Source organism: Camponotus floridanus, unplaced genomic scaffold (genome assembly GCF_003227725.1).
Source record: "Camponotus floridanus strain SB8 unplaced genomic scaffold, Cflo_v7.5 scaffold104, whole genome shotgun sequence".
NCBI lineage: Eukaryota > Metazoa > Arthropoda > Insecta > Hymenoptera > Formicidae > Camponotus > Camponotus floridanus.
The window spans coordinates 416,286-431,179 of NW_020229220.1; the positions used below are offsets into that span (position 1 = coordinate 416,286).

The window sequence follows — 14,894 nt, forward strand, 5'->3', positions numbered from 1 at the left end:
CTATTACATAGACGTAATACTTTGCTCTATTAGTATGTCGGTTTGTATTCTATCTTTTTCTGAATTTATCTTTTCTTCGTGTTTTGCACACAAGATCTTGGTCAGAGTATGTATACTTTGAACCCTGTTATAACTCCACAAACAATGTAGGTATTCAAGACCTTGATATTATTATTGTAATAACACCCCTAACACAAGTATATAAGTCATATCAGTTTGCTCAGGACCCAAATTCCATAAACATCGGAACATTCTTTGTGCAACTAAATTTTGTTTTAAAAATTTCTACAATTTTCATCTTTTAAAAAAATTCGTAATTGTTTTAATAGACACAGTTTGGATGATTTTTATTTTAATATTGATTTTGATTCCGAAAATTGTATTAAATAATCGGAACAATCACTTTGAATTGATATAAAATAGACATCATTTCACGCAAAAAATTATAAATCCATATAAAACTTCATTATTATAAACTTCGTCTTGTAGAGTTAAAATACTGAACAATGTGTAAAAATTATTTCTATATTTTATAATTTTTAAAAGACGTAATCTTTGAATACGACCAGGATTATTTACTTTCATAGAAATCAAGATTTATGTTAAAATTCAGAATAAAGATCATCTAATAATAACAGTTGTATTTATTAAAAAAAAGAATAATTATCAAAATTCAATTTTTTATAAAAATACTAAAATTAAAAAATTAAGAAGCAATTAAAAAAATAGTAACCAATTAAATCACTATGATTAAGTCTATGTAATATATGTTAACATCTTAACAATGTTATGAATTTGATTATTATCAATATTTATATCAAAATATTAGACCTTAATAATAGATTTTTATGTATATTATCTACATTATGCGAATAAAAACGACTTGATTGTGTCTACATTGAAATTTTATAGATATATCTTAATATCAACTTAAGTAACAAAATGTCATTTAAATTTTTAAATCTTGAGTTTATAAATTATATATAATTTATTTTAGTATTTGTCTAATTACGTCTAATGATTCAATTATAAATATTATATGTAATTATAATGTAATGATAATTTTGTCATATGACATGTTACATTTACGAATGAAAATTATAATTAGTCAGTACCCAGAAAACATTTTGCGCGTAAATATCTAGCAAGTCGCGCACAAATATGGTTCATATCGCGCAAGCAAAACCCTATCCCAGTGCGTCGTCATAGCGGTAGTAAAACGCTAGCACATTTTGCGCGTGAACTCAATAAGCGATATGTACGCAAAACGAGCAAATATGGTATCCATTTGCATGTGATTCGCTGGTGTACATGAGCTTAACCAACTTGCGGGCAAAACTCACGCAAACCGCGTACACAGTTTATATACATAAGACGCGCAAACTTTGCGCGCAAGGAATGTTATCTGGGTAGTTTACTAGTTAGTGCAATATTATCTATAATATTCATTTGTATTGTATTTATATGATGATAACGTTAACGTTAACGTTATATAAATATCGATATTTATTGAATTATATAAATCAAAAATAATAATAGAGTAAGAGGCTGTAGACGTGGTGTAAGATATTAGAACGTAATAAATTCAAAAACAGAAAATTATATATTCATTAAATTAAATTAGATGGAGATAAGTATATAAATTGTCTCAACATTAGTTCGAATACAATATAACATACGTTGTATGTTTCGATCAATTTTTGATCATTTTCAATGTCTCAACGGTTGTATCGAAAGGATGATAACAAAATATATTATAAAGAAATATAACAAGGCTATTCCACTTATTGAATAGTGCTTGCTCTTGTTATATTTTTTTATAATATGTTTTGTTATATTTATATACAGGGTATTAGAAAAGTCTGGAAACGGTCAAATATTTTGAAAACAAAACATTTCTGAGAAAAATGTTTCGAACCAAAGTTGTATGGCTTGAAGGAGACCATCAGATAGTGGCAATGATTTGATCTTGGAGAGTTATTCGAAAGTCACGTGAAGGTTACCGTCAATTTCTTAGACAGAACTCTATTTTTTATTACATATTCGTATAGCTTATCTCGAGAGCTTTCCAAAACACTATAATAAAGTATTTCTCCATTAAGTACTTTTCGAGTTATGAGGCTTGAAATAATTTCTTTTATTTTTATTAATTTTACATAAACCGTAAAATATCTTGTAAAATATTCATTTTTCGATTATCTTACCTTAATACTTTTATGTACAAATAATGAGAGGAATCAATTGGTGTAAAGAAAACGCATAATTGTTTTAAAAAAATGTAATTGTTAATTGCAAATTACATTTTTCATATCGAGCATACGAGGTCTGTAAATAAAGTAATGAGACTTTTTCGAGATGAACTTTTATTTATAATTTAACTATAATTTAACTTTGTCTTCTTCAAAATAGTTCCCTTGGGAAGCCACGCAGCGCCTGACCTTAGTAGCAGAATGACGTCAAATGACGTCTTAATAACGTCTTAATGACGTCTTAATAGACGTCTTTAAGACGTCTTTAGACGTCATCTTGCTACCTGGGGAGACGTTGTTCCCAGTCTTCATAACAGTACTGGAACTCAGAAACCCGAATGGCCTTCAGCTAGTCGGTTACCGCTTTTATGGTTTCGGTCGTATCAAAGTGATGTTCTTTGAGATGAGTTTTCAATCTCGGGAAGAGAAAAAAGTCACAGGGATTCAGGTCAGGCGAATACGGGGGCTGAGGAACGACAGAAATGTTTTTTTGTACCAAAAACTCTGTAATCGAAAGCACAGAAAAACATTTCTGTCGTCCCCCAGCCCCCGTATTCGCTTAACCTGAGTCCCTGTGACTTCTTTCTCTTCCCGAAATTGAAAACTCATCTTAAAGGACATCACTTCCCAGTAAGAAATGTTGATCGAATCGACATCAATTCGACATCAATTCTGTTGAGGTTTTAATATCTTTATCAATTTTTATTTAAGAATATTACAATAAAAAATGATTCCATTGATATCGCGCAATTCGCCTTATGCAGAGCTCGCGATCATGTCCCTTTCGGAGCGCATACATTCAAGGAAGGAAAATAAAATGCGGTTTGGCAAATTGCCACAATATTCGAAAGCAAAAAAATATCTCTTAAGTTGATGCTACAATAAACAAATCAAATATTATCTTATAATTAACCGATATCTAGAGATACTTAGCTCTCTCGCACACTCGCTCGTTCATCACGCAGAACCACGTCCGCACGTACACACGGTCCACAACAGAGAGAGTGATAAGCTGACGATTACCCTTCAATAAACCTCAAACTTATCACTGCCAAGTGTCTGATTTCTTGTATTTTAATTCGCACGAATTACGAACGAACGATACCTGTGTGACACATCCTACTTTCTATATTATACTTGCACACAAATTACATTTATTAATGTAGGGCGGTGATTATTACGTGCGAAATAATATAGTCACCACATGAACTATGTTAATAGAATATATATTTGACACATGAACAATTCAATGCATTAAGAAATAAAACAGTTTTTATATCTCGCCTTTATAACGCGAATAGAAGGTTTTTTTCTTTTTACAAAAAGAACAACGTGTGTGACGAATATTACGCACACAGTAGAACAACAACAAACTCTATCTCGTACTTATAGCGATTTCGGCTGGTCTGCACTGGTGTGCCACCTGTGTAGAGTTGGTGCAAGTGTGTGCAGTGCGTACACCCATGCAGTGTTGCACTCGATATTTGGACTACCACCACGGCAGTGTATATCTTTTTAGCCGAACACAAAGAGTCATGAGACGCGAATCGGCATACAACATTTATGATACAAGTGAAATTAAAATTGCAAAATTTATCGCGATGGCTTCATCTTCGTCTTCAACACAAATAAATCACTCATCATGATAGTTCACCCACCGACGAGATAAGGCTGACAGTCTTTATAATATTATAATATCTTCTCGTCGGTAATTTCACCTAAATTACCATCAATGTTATCGACAATTACCGATTACACCAACTGGCTCCAACAAATTTGTGAGAGCCACTTTGTGTACACCCAACATGCACCTGTGCGGTGTACTGAGTCCAGACGAATACGCAGCTCCAGTGAGGGACTGCACCATTCGACCAGCCGAACATACAACACCCGAAATGTGCAGTTGGTGCAGACCAGCCGAAATCGCTATTAGTTAATGGTTAACGGTTAAGGATGCGACTAATCGATAAGTTACCGTCTGTTTTATCGACCGTAGAAATATGATGCTCATGTGACGTCCCGACCAATAAACTTTCTCTTTTTACCATATAAACAGCTTCCTTCTTTACCCTGTTGGAATTTGTTCAGTTCTATCTAATCACGTAAGAGCAAGATTGAAGGAGATATTATTTTCTTTTTGTATTAACGCTATAATTGCGTTTATCTTTAATTAATCTTACTCATATTCTAATTACTTAGTTACTTTTAATAACTATTTTAACCAAATTCATTAGAGTTATAGTATTAAAATTATGAAGATATAAAAGAATTATAAATTCGTCTACGAATAATGCATTGTACAAAGGAGCGATTTTAAAACGCCTTCGGGATTCAGCTGGCGTTTATCTATCATGGAATGTAAATCATAATCACAGATAACGACTATTACTGGTAACTCATTCCTCATTATGACATCATTTGTAAAATTTTGGTTAATTATTCCACTTAAGTAATATCAGGTCTAGGTAATAAGAACAAAACATTCAAAATTGTACATAGCCAGCATTGGAAGAAGGAAGTAAATCTGTAATAAATTGTAAGGTTCATCCATGTAATTCTCACACGGCGACTCGCTCTCGCTAATCAGCTAAACATAACATCTTCATACCAAGAAGGCAGATCGATATTCGAATGGACAAAGGAGATGATGAAATTCGCCTTATCCAAGTCCTTACTGACTCGTACCAAGGAGGACCAGCGTCTACCGGCCATTGTCACGGAGCGCCAGTAGATTTTTCTCCGGCCTACAGTTAGGACGAACTCTGATTTTCGCTGATTGTTCACTGCATTATTCTCTGACTTGATTGTATCTACCTATATACTTATATTTTATGCAATATACGTAGAGTTAATTGGAAAGTTCTACGAGATTTTATTGAGAACCACTCTCTACCGCTGAGTTTTAAAACCTGTCATCCCTTGGAAAATTCACGCTACTGGGTCTTTGAATTTCAAGCGCTACTTCCGACAAATTTAGAAGGAAGGAAGAATCTCAAATTTTCTCCCAGTAAGAAGGGAGTAGTTATAATTTTGGTGAGTTAAAATTTATTTTTATTTTATTCCTTTCTTTAATTATATTATAATAGAAATTAATTTTATCAATTAGATTTCTACCGAGTTATTAATTACCAATACGTCTTTGTCAATATTATCTTATTTGATATAATTATTCACTTATTTAAGATCAATTATTATTGCTTAATTATTATTAATTATTAATACGTATTATGAAAGAATTAGTAATCTATGTATTGATCTTGGTTATTTTAATTTTACTTATTTTGGTAGCATTACTTCATGATCAATTGCGTTCTCTAAAATAATTTAATCATCTAGTTATATCATATTATCTTATTTTAACTTTTCATTCTATTTACTCTCATTTAAAATACAATTTAAATTTGACAATAGATCACAATCTCCCTCATCCCCAGTAAACCCGGTGAATGCAGGGTGACTGAAAACACGGGAGACATTTGAATAAAATAATTATGTTAACCACCTCGGTATTGTAGTTCTCTATTATTTAGTAACCGGGACGTAACACTCAACACCCTCTCTTAATTTTTACCTGTCACATATAGATATGCTTCTTAAAAAAAATTTATTCTATTACAGTTTTTTTAACTTTCATTATATATTATTTAAGCAATAACGTCTTTTCTTATTTACTTAACTAAAGTGATCTTGTGAGTATTAAATTTAGTTTTTCCAAGCGGTTTGGTAAATAGATCCGCAAGCTGTTTGTCAATTTGACAATATTCAATGTTGATTGTACCTTTTCTTAATTCCTCATGAATAAAATGATATTTTACATCAATGTGTTTTGAGCGTCTATTAGTAACACCATTTTTAATCAGTTTAATAGCACTTTGATTGTCTATCTTTAATTTTACACCCGCAGTTTCGTTCAACACTTCTTCAATTAGAGTCTTTGTATGCAGTATTTCTTTACAGCACTCTGCCGCAGCAATGTATTCCGCTTTGGTGCTAGATGTTGCTACTATGAGTTGTCTTCTTGAACACCATGCAATTGGTCCGCCACAATAAAGTATTACGTATCCCGTAGTGCTTTTTCTCGTATCTATGTCTCCGGCATAATCAGAATCATAATAAGCTATCACTTCCGTTTCGTTGTGTATGTTATCAAAGCTTATCCCTTGATCTTTTGTACCATTGAGATATCTAAACATTTGTTTTATGTTCTTCCGTTACATGTTGTTTTGTATAGCTGTTCAGGTATCTGCTTCCGTGTCCTACAGCTTGTGCCAGATCCGGGCGTGTTTTCGTTGTTAGATATAGTAAACCTTCAATTGCTTCTCTGTATTTGTAGTTTGTCTTTTCTAGATCTTCTGTTTCTTCGTTGTATTTTATCGATGGAGTATCTACCGACTTTGATTCATCCATCTGAAATCTATTCAGCAATCTTTTCGAGAAATTTTTCTGTGTTAGTTTTAAATTTCCTGGAGATCGATTAATTTCATATGCCCAAAAAATTCTTCGGGTTTTTAGTGATTGTTGTTTCAAATTCATTCTCAAGCTTTTCAATAAACTGATTGCATTTTTGTGAATCTTTGTACAACAGTACTCCGTCATCCACATAGAATCCTAGAATAAGTGTTCTATCTTCGTTTACATAGATGCACTGTTCCGACTTTATTGATTTAAGACCTTCTTGCTCAAGAAAGTCGAGAATTTCCGATTCCATTTTAACGGTGCTTGTTTTAGTCCGTCTAAGGCTCTCTGTAGTTTACATATTTTATCACCATAATCATAACCTTCTGGTGGATACATGTAAACGTCTTCATCCAAATTTCCGTATAGAAAGGCCGTTTTTATGTCGAATGTAATCAACGAGTAGTTCTTCTTCACAGCCAAAGCGAATAGTATTCTCAGAGATGCGTTATTGACCACAGGACTAAATGTTTCTTCGTAGTCTATTCCTTGAACTTGTTGGAATCCTCTGACTACTAATCTTGCTTTCTTTTTTCCGTTGTCTTTCGTTTTAAAAATCCATTTGCTGCTTAATATTTTTTTTTCCTTCTGCTTCGAAATTATCGACGACTTTCCATGTGTTATTCTTTTCCAAAGAATTCTTCTTTATTTTTATTGCTTCTTTCCATTCCTTTTTTTCCGCACCCGTGATGGCTTCTTGGTAGGTTAGAAAAACATAAACGTTATATTTTTGTGGAAATTTTGTTGTTCGAGCCGATCTTCGCAATTGTTGTATTTGTTCTATGTCATTCTCTTCCTCTGCATCTTCGTATTTTTCTGATTGTTCTTCTTCCTTTTGATCGTTTTCTATTTCTTCTTCATTTTCATTTCTCAAGCTCTTCTTGTATGTTTTCCTCTTCTTCATTTTGATCTTCTTGCATGTCTTCTTCGTTGTCAAGTCCAACAAATATATTTTTATTATCTCTTTTTTTTACGATTTCAGGCTTTTCTTCAAATTTAATATCTCTTGAGACGACTATTTTCCTTCTTTCAGCGTCCCAGAGTCTATAACCTTTAGGATTATATCCCACGAAGATAAGTTTTCTGCTTCTATTATCCAGTTTTCTTAGTGATCCTAGAATTTTAATATGTGCCGCACAGCCAAATATTTTTAGTGAATTCAGATCAGGTTTCTTCTCGTTCCACATTTCATAAGGAGTTACTTTAAGCAGTTTAGTGGGACTTCTATTAACAAATACGCGGCTGTGTATGCCGCTTCTCCCCACATTTCTTTCTTCAGGCTTGATTCAGTTAACAGTGCTCTGGTTTTTTCCAGTAAGGTACGATTAAGTCTTTCTGCTTTCCCGTTCAATTGCGGAGTGTAGGGTATAGTAAAGTCCATTTGTATGCCATTTTCTTTACATCAATTTTGTAGATTCTTGTTTGCATACTCGCGACCGTTGTCACATCTTAATCTTGTCAGTTTCGTGTTCCACTGAGCTGCAGCATATTTTACATATTCTTTAATTGTATCCGCGACTTCATACTTGTTTTGCAGTAAGTAGATTACAGTAAAGTGTGTATAATCGTCTAACATTGTTAAAATGTATCTTTTGTCATTCCACGTTTGAGTTTCCACAGGACCGCAGACGTTAGAGTGTACTAATTCTAGGGGTCGTTTTGTTTTTGTTTCAGATTTTTCGAATGGCACTCTTGTTTGTTTAGCTTTCAGACAAATTTCACATGTTGCTTCCACTTCTTTCAGATCTTTCGCAATGAAATCCATGCCTTTTGAAATCTCTTTTAAAATCTTCATTCCATTGAAGCTCAAGTGACCTAGTTTTTTATGCCAGATTTTTATTGAATCCAATCTGTATGCTGCATACGATTTCTCTTCTGATTCTCGTTTGTTTGTGTAAAGCTCTATCTCGTACAGTCCGTTTTCCTTCTTGCTTCCGCAGAGAATTTGCTCTCTATCCTTTTTAATTATTACCTCTTTTCCAGTGAATATCACTTCTCCTTCATGATCCGTGATAGCAGAAACTGATATCAGATTTGAATTCAGGTCTGGAATGTGCATTACGTTTTTCAGTACGCAATTCTCCGATTATAATGTACCTGTTCCTTTGGACAACATTGATTCATTTGCTTTTGCTACGCCGACTTTGGATCGTTCTTGTTTAAAATTTTCCAGATGTTCCAGCTTATTAGTCATATGAGATGTCATGCCTGAGTCCACTATCCATGATGATGTATTTTCTTGTTTGTGCACAAGAAACGACACCTTGTCAGTTTGCTGATCCTTTTTCTTAGTCTCCTTATCTCGAAAGAAACAATCCTTCTCTAAGTGATTATTTTTCTTGCATATCTTGCAATATAGCTGCTTCTCCTTTGAATCAGTTCATTATTCGATACTGTCTTCTTACATGCTTTAGCCAGATGACTCGTCGAATTGCACTTAAAGCATCTTTTCTTAGTGACTTTGAATACTACAGCGTTTTCTTTTTCCTCTTGTTCAGAGTTCCTCGCTTCTTCCGCAAGTATTCTTGATGTCAAGTTTTCCAGAGTTTTGTCCGTTGAGGCGGTTGATTCCTATGCTGTGACGAATCCTTTAAAAGAGTCTGATAGTGTAACCAGAATTTTAGAGATTAACATCGGATCTGCTATGTCTGCATTCAAGGCTTTTAGGTTACTTGCTATGTTGACTAGTTTACTAATGTGTGTTGTCACATCGCAGCTTTTGTCCATAGTGTAGCTAAAAAATTCTTGCATTAGTGCACACTTTCGTTGTTCGCTATCTCTCTCGTATATTGCACATAATTTTGCCCACATGGATTGTGCCGTTTTACAATTTAATACGTGAGTCATGGGTTTCTTACCGAGAGATAATACGATTACCTTTTGTGCATTTGCGTCCTTTTTGAGCCAAGCTGCGTCTTGTACCGCAGAAACTTCCGTAGCTACTTCATATAGATCGTTCGCTTTCAGCAGAATTGTTATTTCAAATTTCCACAGTTGAAAGTTTTCCACTCCGTTCAGCTTTTCAACTTGATTTATCTCTTCCACTGATATTTTAGCCATTTTTTTTATTTTCCTTTCTTTTTTTTTTAACACTTTTTAGTATTTTATTGTTTTCGACTATATTTTTCTTTCTGGGTCCATAACCTGTAGGGCGGTGGTTATTTCGTGCGAAATAATATAGTCACCACATGAACTATGTTAATAGAATATATATTTGACACATGAACAATTCAATGCATTAAGAAAAAAAACAGTTTTTATGTCTCGTGCCTTTATAACGCGAACAGGTTTTCTTCTTTTTACAAAAAGAACAACGTGTGACGAATATTATGCACACAGTAGAACAACAACAAACTCTATCTCGTACTTAGTTAATGGTTAACGGTTAAGGATGTGACTAATCGATAAGTTACCGTCTGTTTTATCGACCGTAGAAATATGATGCTCAACAATTAACACTTTCTCTTAATTTTGTGCAAGTTGACTCATTAATTTTTTCTTACAATTATTAAATTTCTCCACGTTCAATGGTTTAGTGAAAATATCAGCTACTTGATTATTAGTTGGACAATATTTAAGCTTTATCACATTAGTTTTGACTAAGTCATTGTTATAGTCCGAAAGACTATAACTTATTATTTCATTATAACAGAATATATAATAGAACATTCGTGAACCGCGCAAAACCGCCATCTCAGCAAACCACGCGCGAGAACGCTCGCCGGAAACACGAAAGACGCTAACGAAGGGATTCGACTTTGAACCTCCTTCGCTTGCATTTGGACTTTGGACGCCACGAACCCCCATGACCATACATGGTCATGTCGCTAGGCGATCCCCTCCAAAACACCCCCGAAACCGAGGAAATAAAAGCCGTCCACCGCGAATCCGCGGCAGACAGTCGTTAATAATAAATCAATCATTAAATAGTGCGAAACCGAGAGCTAACTGCTATACTGTGCGACGATTCACTCAAAAAATTGTTAAACGCTCTAAATCTAAAAACGAAGCGATAGAAAAGGACGACAATAAGGAAAGAAGACTTGTAAAGAAACCAACTAAAAATAAGATATGAGAATCTATTTGTATAAGAAAAATTTTATAATAAAAAACCGTCGTTAACTAATCCAAGGGTTCGATTCGATTCTCCCGGCTATCCCACACCCCGTGCCGTACCGGGCACAACATCATGTACAAATCTATATTTCACATCAATATGCATGGAACGTCTGTTTATGACTCCGTTTGTCATTAGAGTCATCGCACTTTAATTGTCTATATTTAACTCTACGGAAATTTTTTCTGTTGTGAGTTTCTCTATCAATGTTTCAGTACAGAAGTTTTCGGTACAGAAGTTCTTTACAGCATTCTGTTGCTGCCACGTACTCTGCTTCTGTACTGGACAATGCAATAATTGACTATCTTCTAGAGCACCAGCTTATGGGGCCACCGGCATAAAATATAACGTATCTTGTTGTACTGCGTCTCATCTCTTGATCGCCAGCATAATCCGAATCACAATATGCTTCAAGTAGATTTGTTTTTTTGTTATTTTTTTGTTGTAGAAGGTGATTCCTTGTTCTATATGGTCTTTTAAATATTTCATAATTTGTTTTATATCATTTATGTTTTCCTGTAAATAATCCTCCACGTGTCTGCTGCAATAATTTACACCATATGTAATATCCGGTCTTGTTTTTGTTGACAGGTAGAGCAAACTTCCTATAGTTTCTCTGTACGGGTAATTTTTACTTTTAGGTTGAGTTTTATTTCCGTTTTGTTTAAGCAATGGTATTTTTACAGATTTTGCATTACTCATCTCATATTGTTGCAAAATTTTATTTATATAATCTGTTTTTATCAGGAGTTATTTCAGGAGTTTTATTTGTTCTGTTTTTATTATCTGGAATTCCACGAAGGCTTTCGGTTTATTCATTACTGTCATTTTAAATTCGGACGTGAGTTCTTTAATTACTTGCTTCATCTCTTGCAGGTTTCTTCCCATTAGGATATCGTCATCCACATATATGCCCAATATCGCTGTTGTTTTTCGTAAACAGACATTGTTCACTCTCGAGAGACTCAAATCCTTTTCTGTTGAGAAATGTCGTAAATCAAACATTCCATTTAAGAGGAGCCTGTTTTATCCATAAAGTGTCTTTTTTAGTTTGATAACTTTATCTTTATAATTATATCCATCCGGAGGATACATATGCACATTTTCATCCAGAATTCCGTATAAGAATGCGGTTTTAATATCAAACGTTATAATTTTATAATTCTTCATGGCAGCTACTGCAAAGAGACTTCTAAGAGCGCTCGTACTTATTACAGGACTGAAGGTTTCTGTATAATCTATTCCGTATTTTTGCTCATATCCTTTTACCACCAGCCTTGTTTTATGGGTTCCATCTTGTTTCATCTTAAATATCCATTTTCCTTGCAGTGGTTTATGCGACTTCAATTTTTTTATATCTTTGATGTGCCAAGTGTTATTTTCTTTGAGTGAATTCTTCTCTTCATTTATTGCATCCATCTGTATTTATCAGGTCTTGTTATCGCTTCTTTATATGTTAAAAGCACATAGTCGCCGTATTTATTTGGACATTTCGTTGCTCTCTTGGATCTTCTTAAATTTTCTCTCGAGTTCCTTTCTATGTGTTGTTCCTGTGCATCACTGTCTTCGTCTTCATCCTGTTGTGGATCTAAAAACTCTTCATTTTCTTCTTCTTCTTCTTTTTGTCCTTCTGAATTGTTATTCTTGTTCCTGTTCTTCATCTTCGTTTAGTAACGTCAATCCAACTCGTCGTAATTCTGTTTTACTTGTACGTGTTGTATTTATTTTTTCAAATGTAACGTCTTTGGTGATGACTATTTTTCTTTTTTGAAGATCCCACAATTTATATCCTACTGGTGCATAGCCGACGAACGTGAGCTCCCTGCTTCTTTCATTTAGTTTCTTCTGTGGACCCAGCACTTTTGCATACACTTTACAACCAAACGCTTGCAGTGATTTTATATTCGGCTTTCTTTTCCCCCGCATTTCATATGGAGTTTTTTGCAGAGATTCTGTGGGAGATCTGTTGAGCAGATATATTGAGGTGTAAAGTGCTTCACCCCATATTTCTTTGTGCATTCTTGAATCAAATAAAAGTGCTCTTACTTTCTATGTCAAAGTCCTGTTTAGTCTTTCTGCTCTTCCATTGAGCTGTGGTGTGTAAGGCACGCTGGTGTCCAACACTATACCTTTATTTTTACACCATTTTATGACTTTTTCATTTACGTATTCTTTACTGTTGTCTCATCTTAATTTTTAATTTAGACACTCTTAAATTCCAATGAGCTTCTACCATTTCGACAAACTCTCTTATTTTCTCCAAAACCTCATCTTTGGTTTTCAGCAAAAATGCAATTGCAAAATGTGTATAATCATCCAGAAAAGTAAAAAAATATCTCTTTTTATCCCAAATCAAAAGGTCTATTGGACCACACAAATCCGTATGTATTATTTGCAGCGGTCTCGTAGCTCGATTCGTTTGTTCACCAAATTTAATTCTAGCTTGTTTCGCCTTTTGACAAACTGTGCAAATTGATTCCTCTTGCTTCAAGTCTTCCGATGTTAAATTTAATTCCTTCACATAATTTGGCAGTCTCTTCATATTTCCATAACTCAGATGACCAAGTTTCCTATGCCAGGTTCAGGCATCAGCTTTCAGATCCTCCGTCAGGTAAGAATTCTTCTCCATTTCAGTTTTTAATTTCACCTAAAATAATCCGTTAGATAGTTTCTTTTCTTTCAAGACAGTTTTATTTTCACAGCTTATTATTACTTCATTCTTTGAAAAAAGTACTTCTCCACCATTATTTGTTATCGCGTTTACCGACAACAAATTCGTGCTGAGCTCAGGAACATATAGCACCTTTTCCAGTCTGCATTTATCGAATTCTTTCAGATTCCTTTGCTTCCATTGATTCGGCTTAGCGACTCCAATTATCGAATTCATCTTCTTGTACTGTCGTAGCCAAGTTTTATTTTTTGTCATATTCGATGTACATTTAGAGTCCACGATCCATGTATCATTGGCAGTCATCTCAGCTGTCAAAAATGCTACTCTATTTTCGTATTCGTTATTTTTATTTTTATTTCTAAAAAAGCAATTCTTATCACTATGGTTAATTTTCTTGCAAATGCTGTATCTTTATTCGCCTGATTCTTGTTTTCCTCCACACGACTTTGCAACATGTCCCATTTTATTACATTTGAAGCAACGTACCTGTCGTTTTTCGCTTCCTTTAGATGCTCTAGTGCAGTTCCTTGCAAAGTGTCCAGATTTGTTACATTTGTAACATTTTTTATCCGCAGCTTTGAACGTCACCGCCTTCTCCTCCAGTTCCTTGGACTTATTTCTCGTTTCTTCAGCAATTAATCTGGCTGTCAGGTTCTCCAATGTTTTTTTTCTCTGTTCCCTTTACTCCCAAGCACTTGCAAAATATCTATATTCTTCAGGTAGAGTAGCTAATATTTTCGCAATCATCATTTTATCATCTATTTTTGTATCTAGTGCATTCAATCTATAAGCTAAATTTTTTAATCTACTGATATATGTCGCAATATCTGTATTTTTATCATATGTAGTACTGTAAAATGTCTGAAGTAAACTACATCTTTGCTGTTCCGAGTCTCTTTCATATATATTACATATTTTTATCCACATTTCGTACGCGGTTTTACAATCTAACATATGCAACAACGATTTTTTATCTAATGTCGTAATTATCAATTTTTGTGCATTTGCATCTTTCTTTTTCCATTGTGGAGTTCGTTCTAGTTTTCGAACATTTTGCAGTACTACTTCATTCAACTCATGTGCTGCAAGCAATATATTAATTTGAAATTTCCAAATTTGAAAATTTTCGGAGTCTGTTAACTTTTCTACATTTAAGATATCTTCCGCGAGCGACTTTGCCATTGTTTAATTTTATTTTTTTAATGAATATTATTATTACGATTATTAATTTTATTACTATTATCTATATTATTATTACTAAATTTTGATTTTATTATTTGTTGGACCGTGCAATACATTTGCTTCCGACTGTACTTTCCTGTATTTCCTCTGCCTTCCTTTATATGTGTATGTCTGTATATATTACCCTATTTTATGCCTAGTTTTAATGCTCTCTATTTAC

The 14,894-nt window shown here is 33.8% G+C and overlaps 1 protein-coding gene across 1 annotated transcript; it reads right to left on the reverse strand.

Moving 5' to 3' along the window:
• Positions 1-8,106: 8,106 nt before the first annotated feature.
• Positions 8,107-9,764, reverse strand: LOC105249334 (copia protein). The gene is made up of 3 exons (XM_025411066.1): positions 9,582-9,764; positions 8,802-9,072; positions 8,107-8,750 (listed from the first exon to the last, which is right to left on the reverse strand). The coding sequence occupies exons 1-3, from the start codon at positions 9,762-9,764 to the stop codon at positions 8,107-8,109; spliced, it is 1,098 nt and encodes a 365-aa protein (XP_025266851.1).
• Between the last annotated feature and the right edge of the window lie 5,130 nt (positions 9,765-14,894).

Coding starts and splice junctions, on each gene's coding strand:
- LOC105249334 (XM_025411066.1), bottom strand. CDS start 9,764: ATGGCTAAAATATCAGTGGAAGAGATAAATCAAGTTGAAAAGCTGAAC. Junction 9,073..9,581: donor AGGACGCAAATGCACAAAAG/GTAATCGTATTA, acceptor ACTGATTCAAAG/GAGAAGCAGCTATATTGCAA. Junction 8,751..8,801: donor AATGTTGTCCAAAGGAACAG/GTACATTATAAT, acceptor TGCACATTCCAG/ACCTGAATTCAAATCTGATA.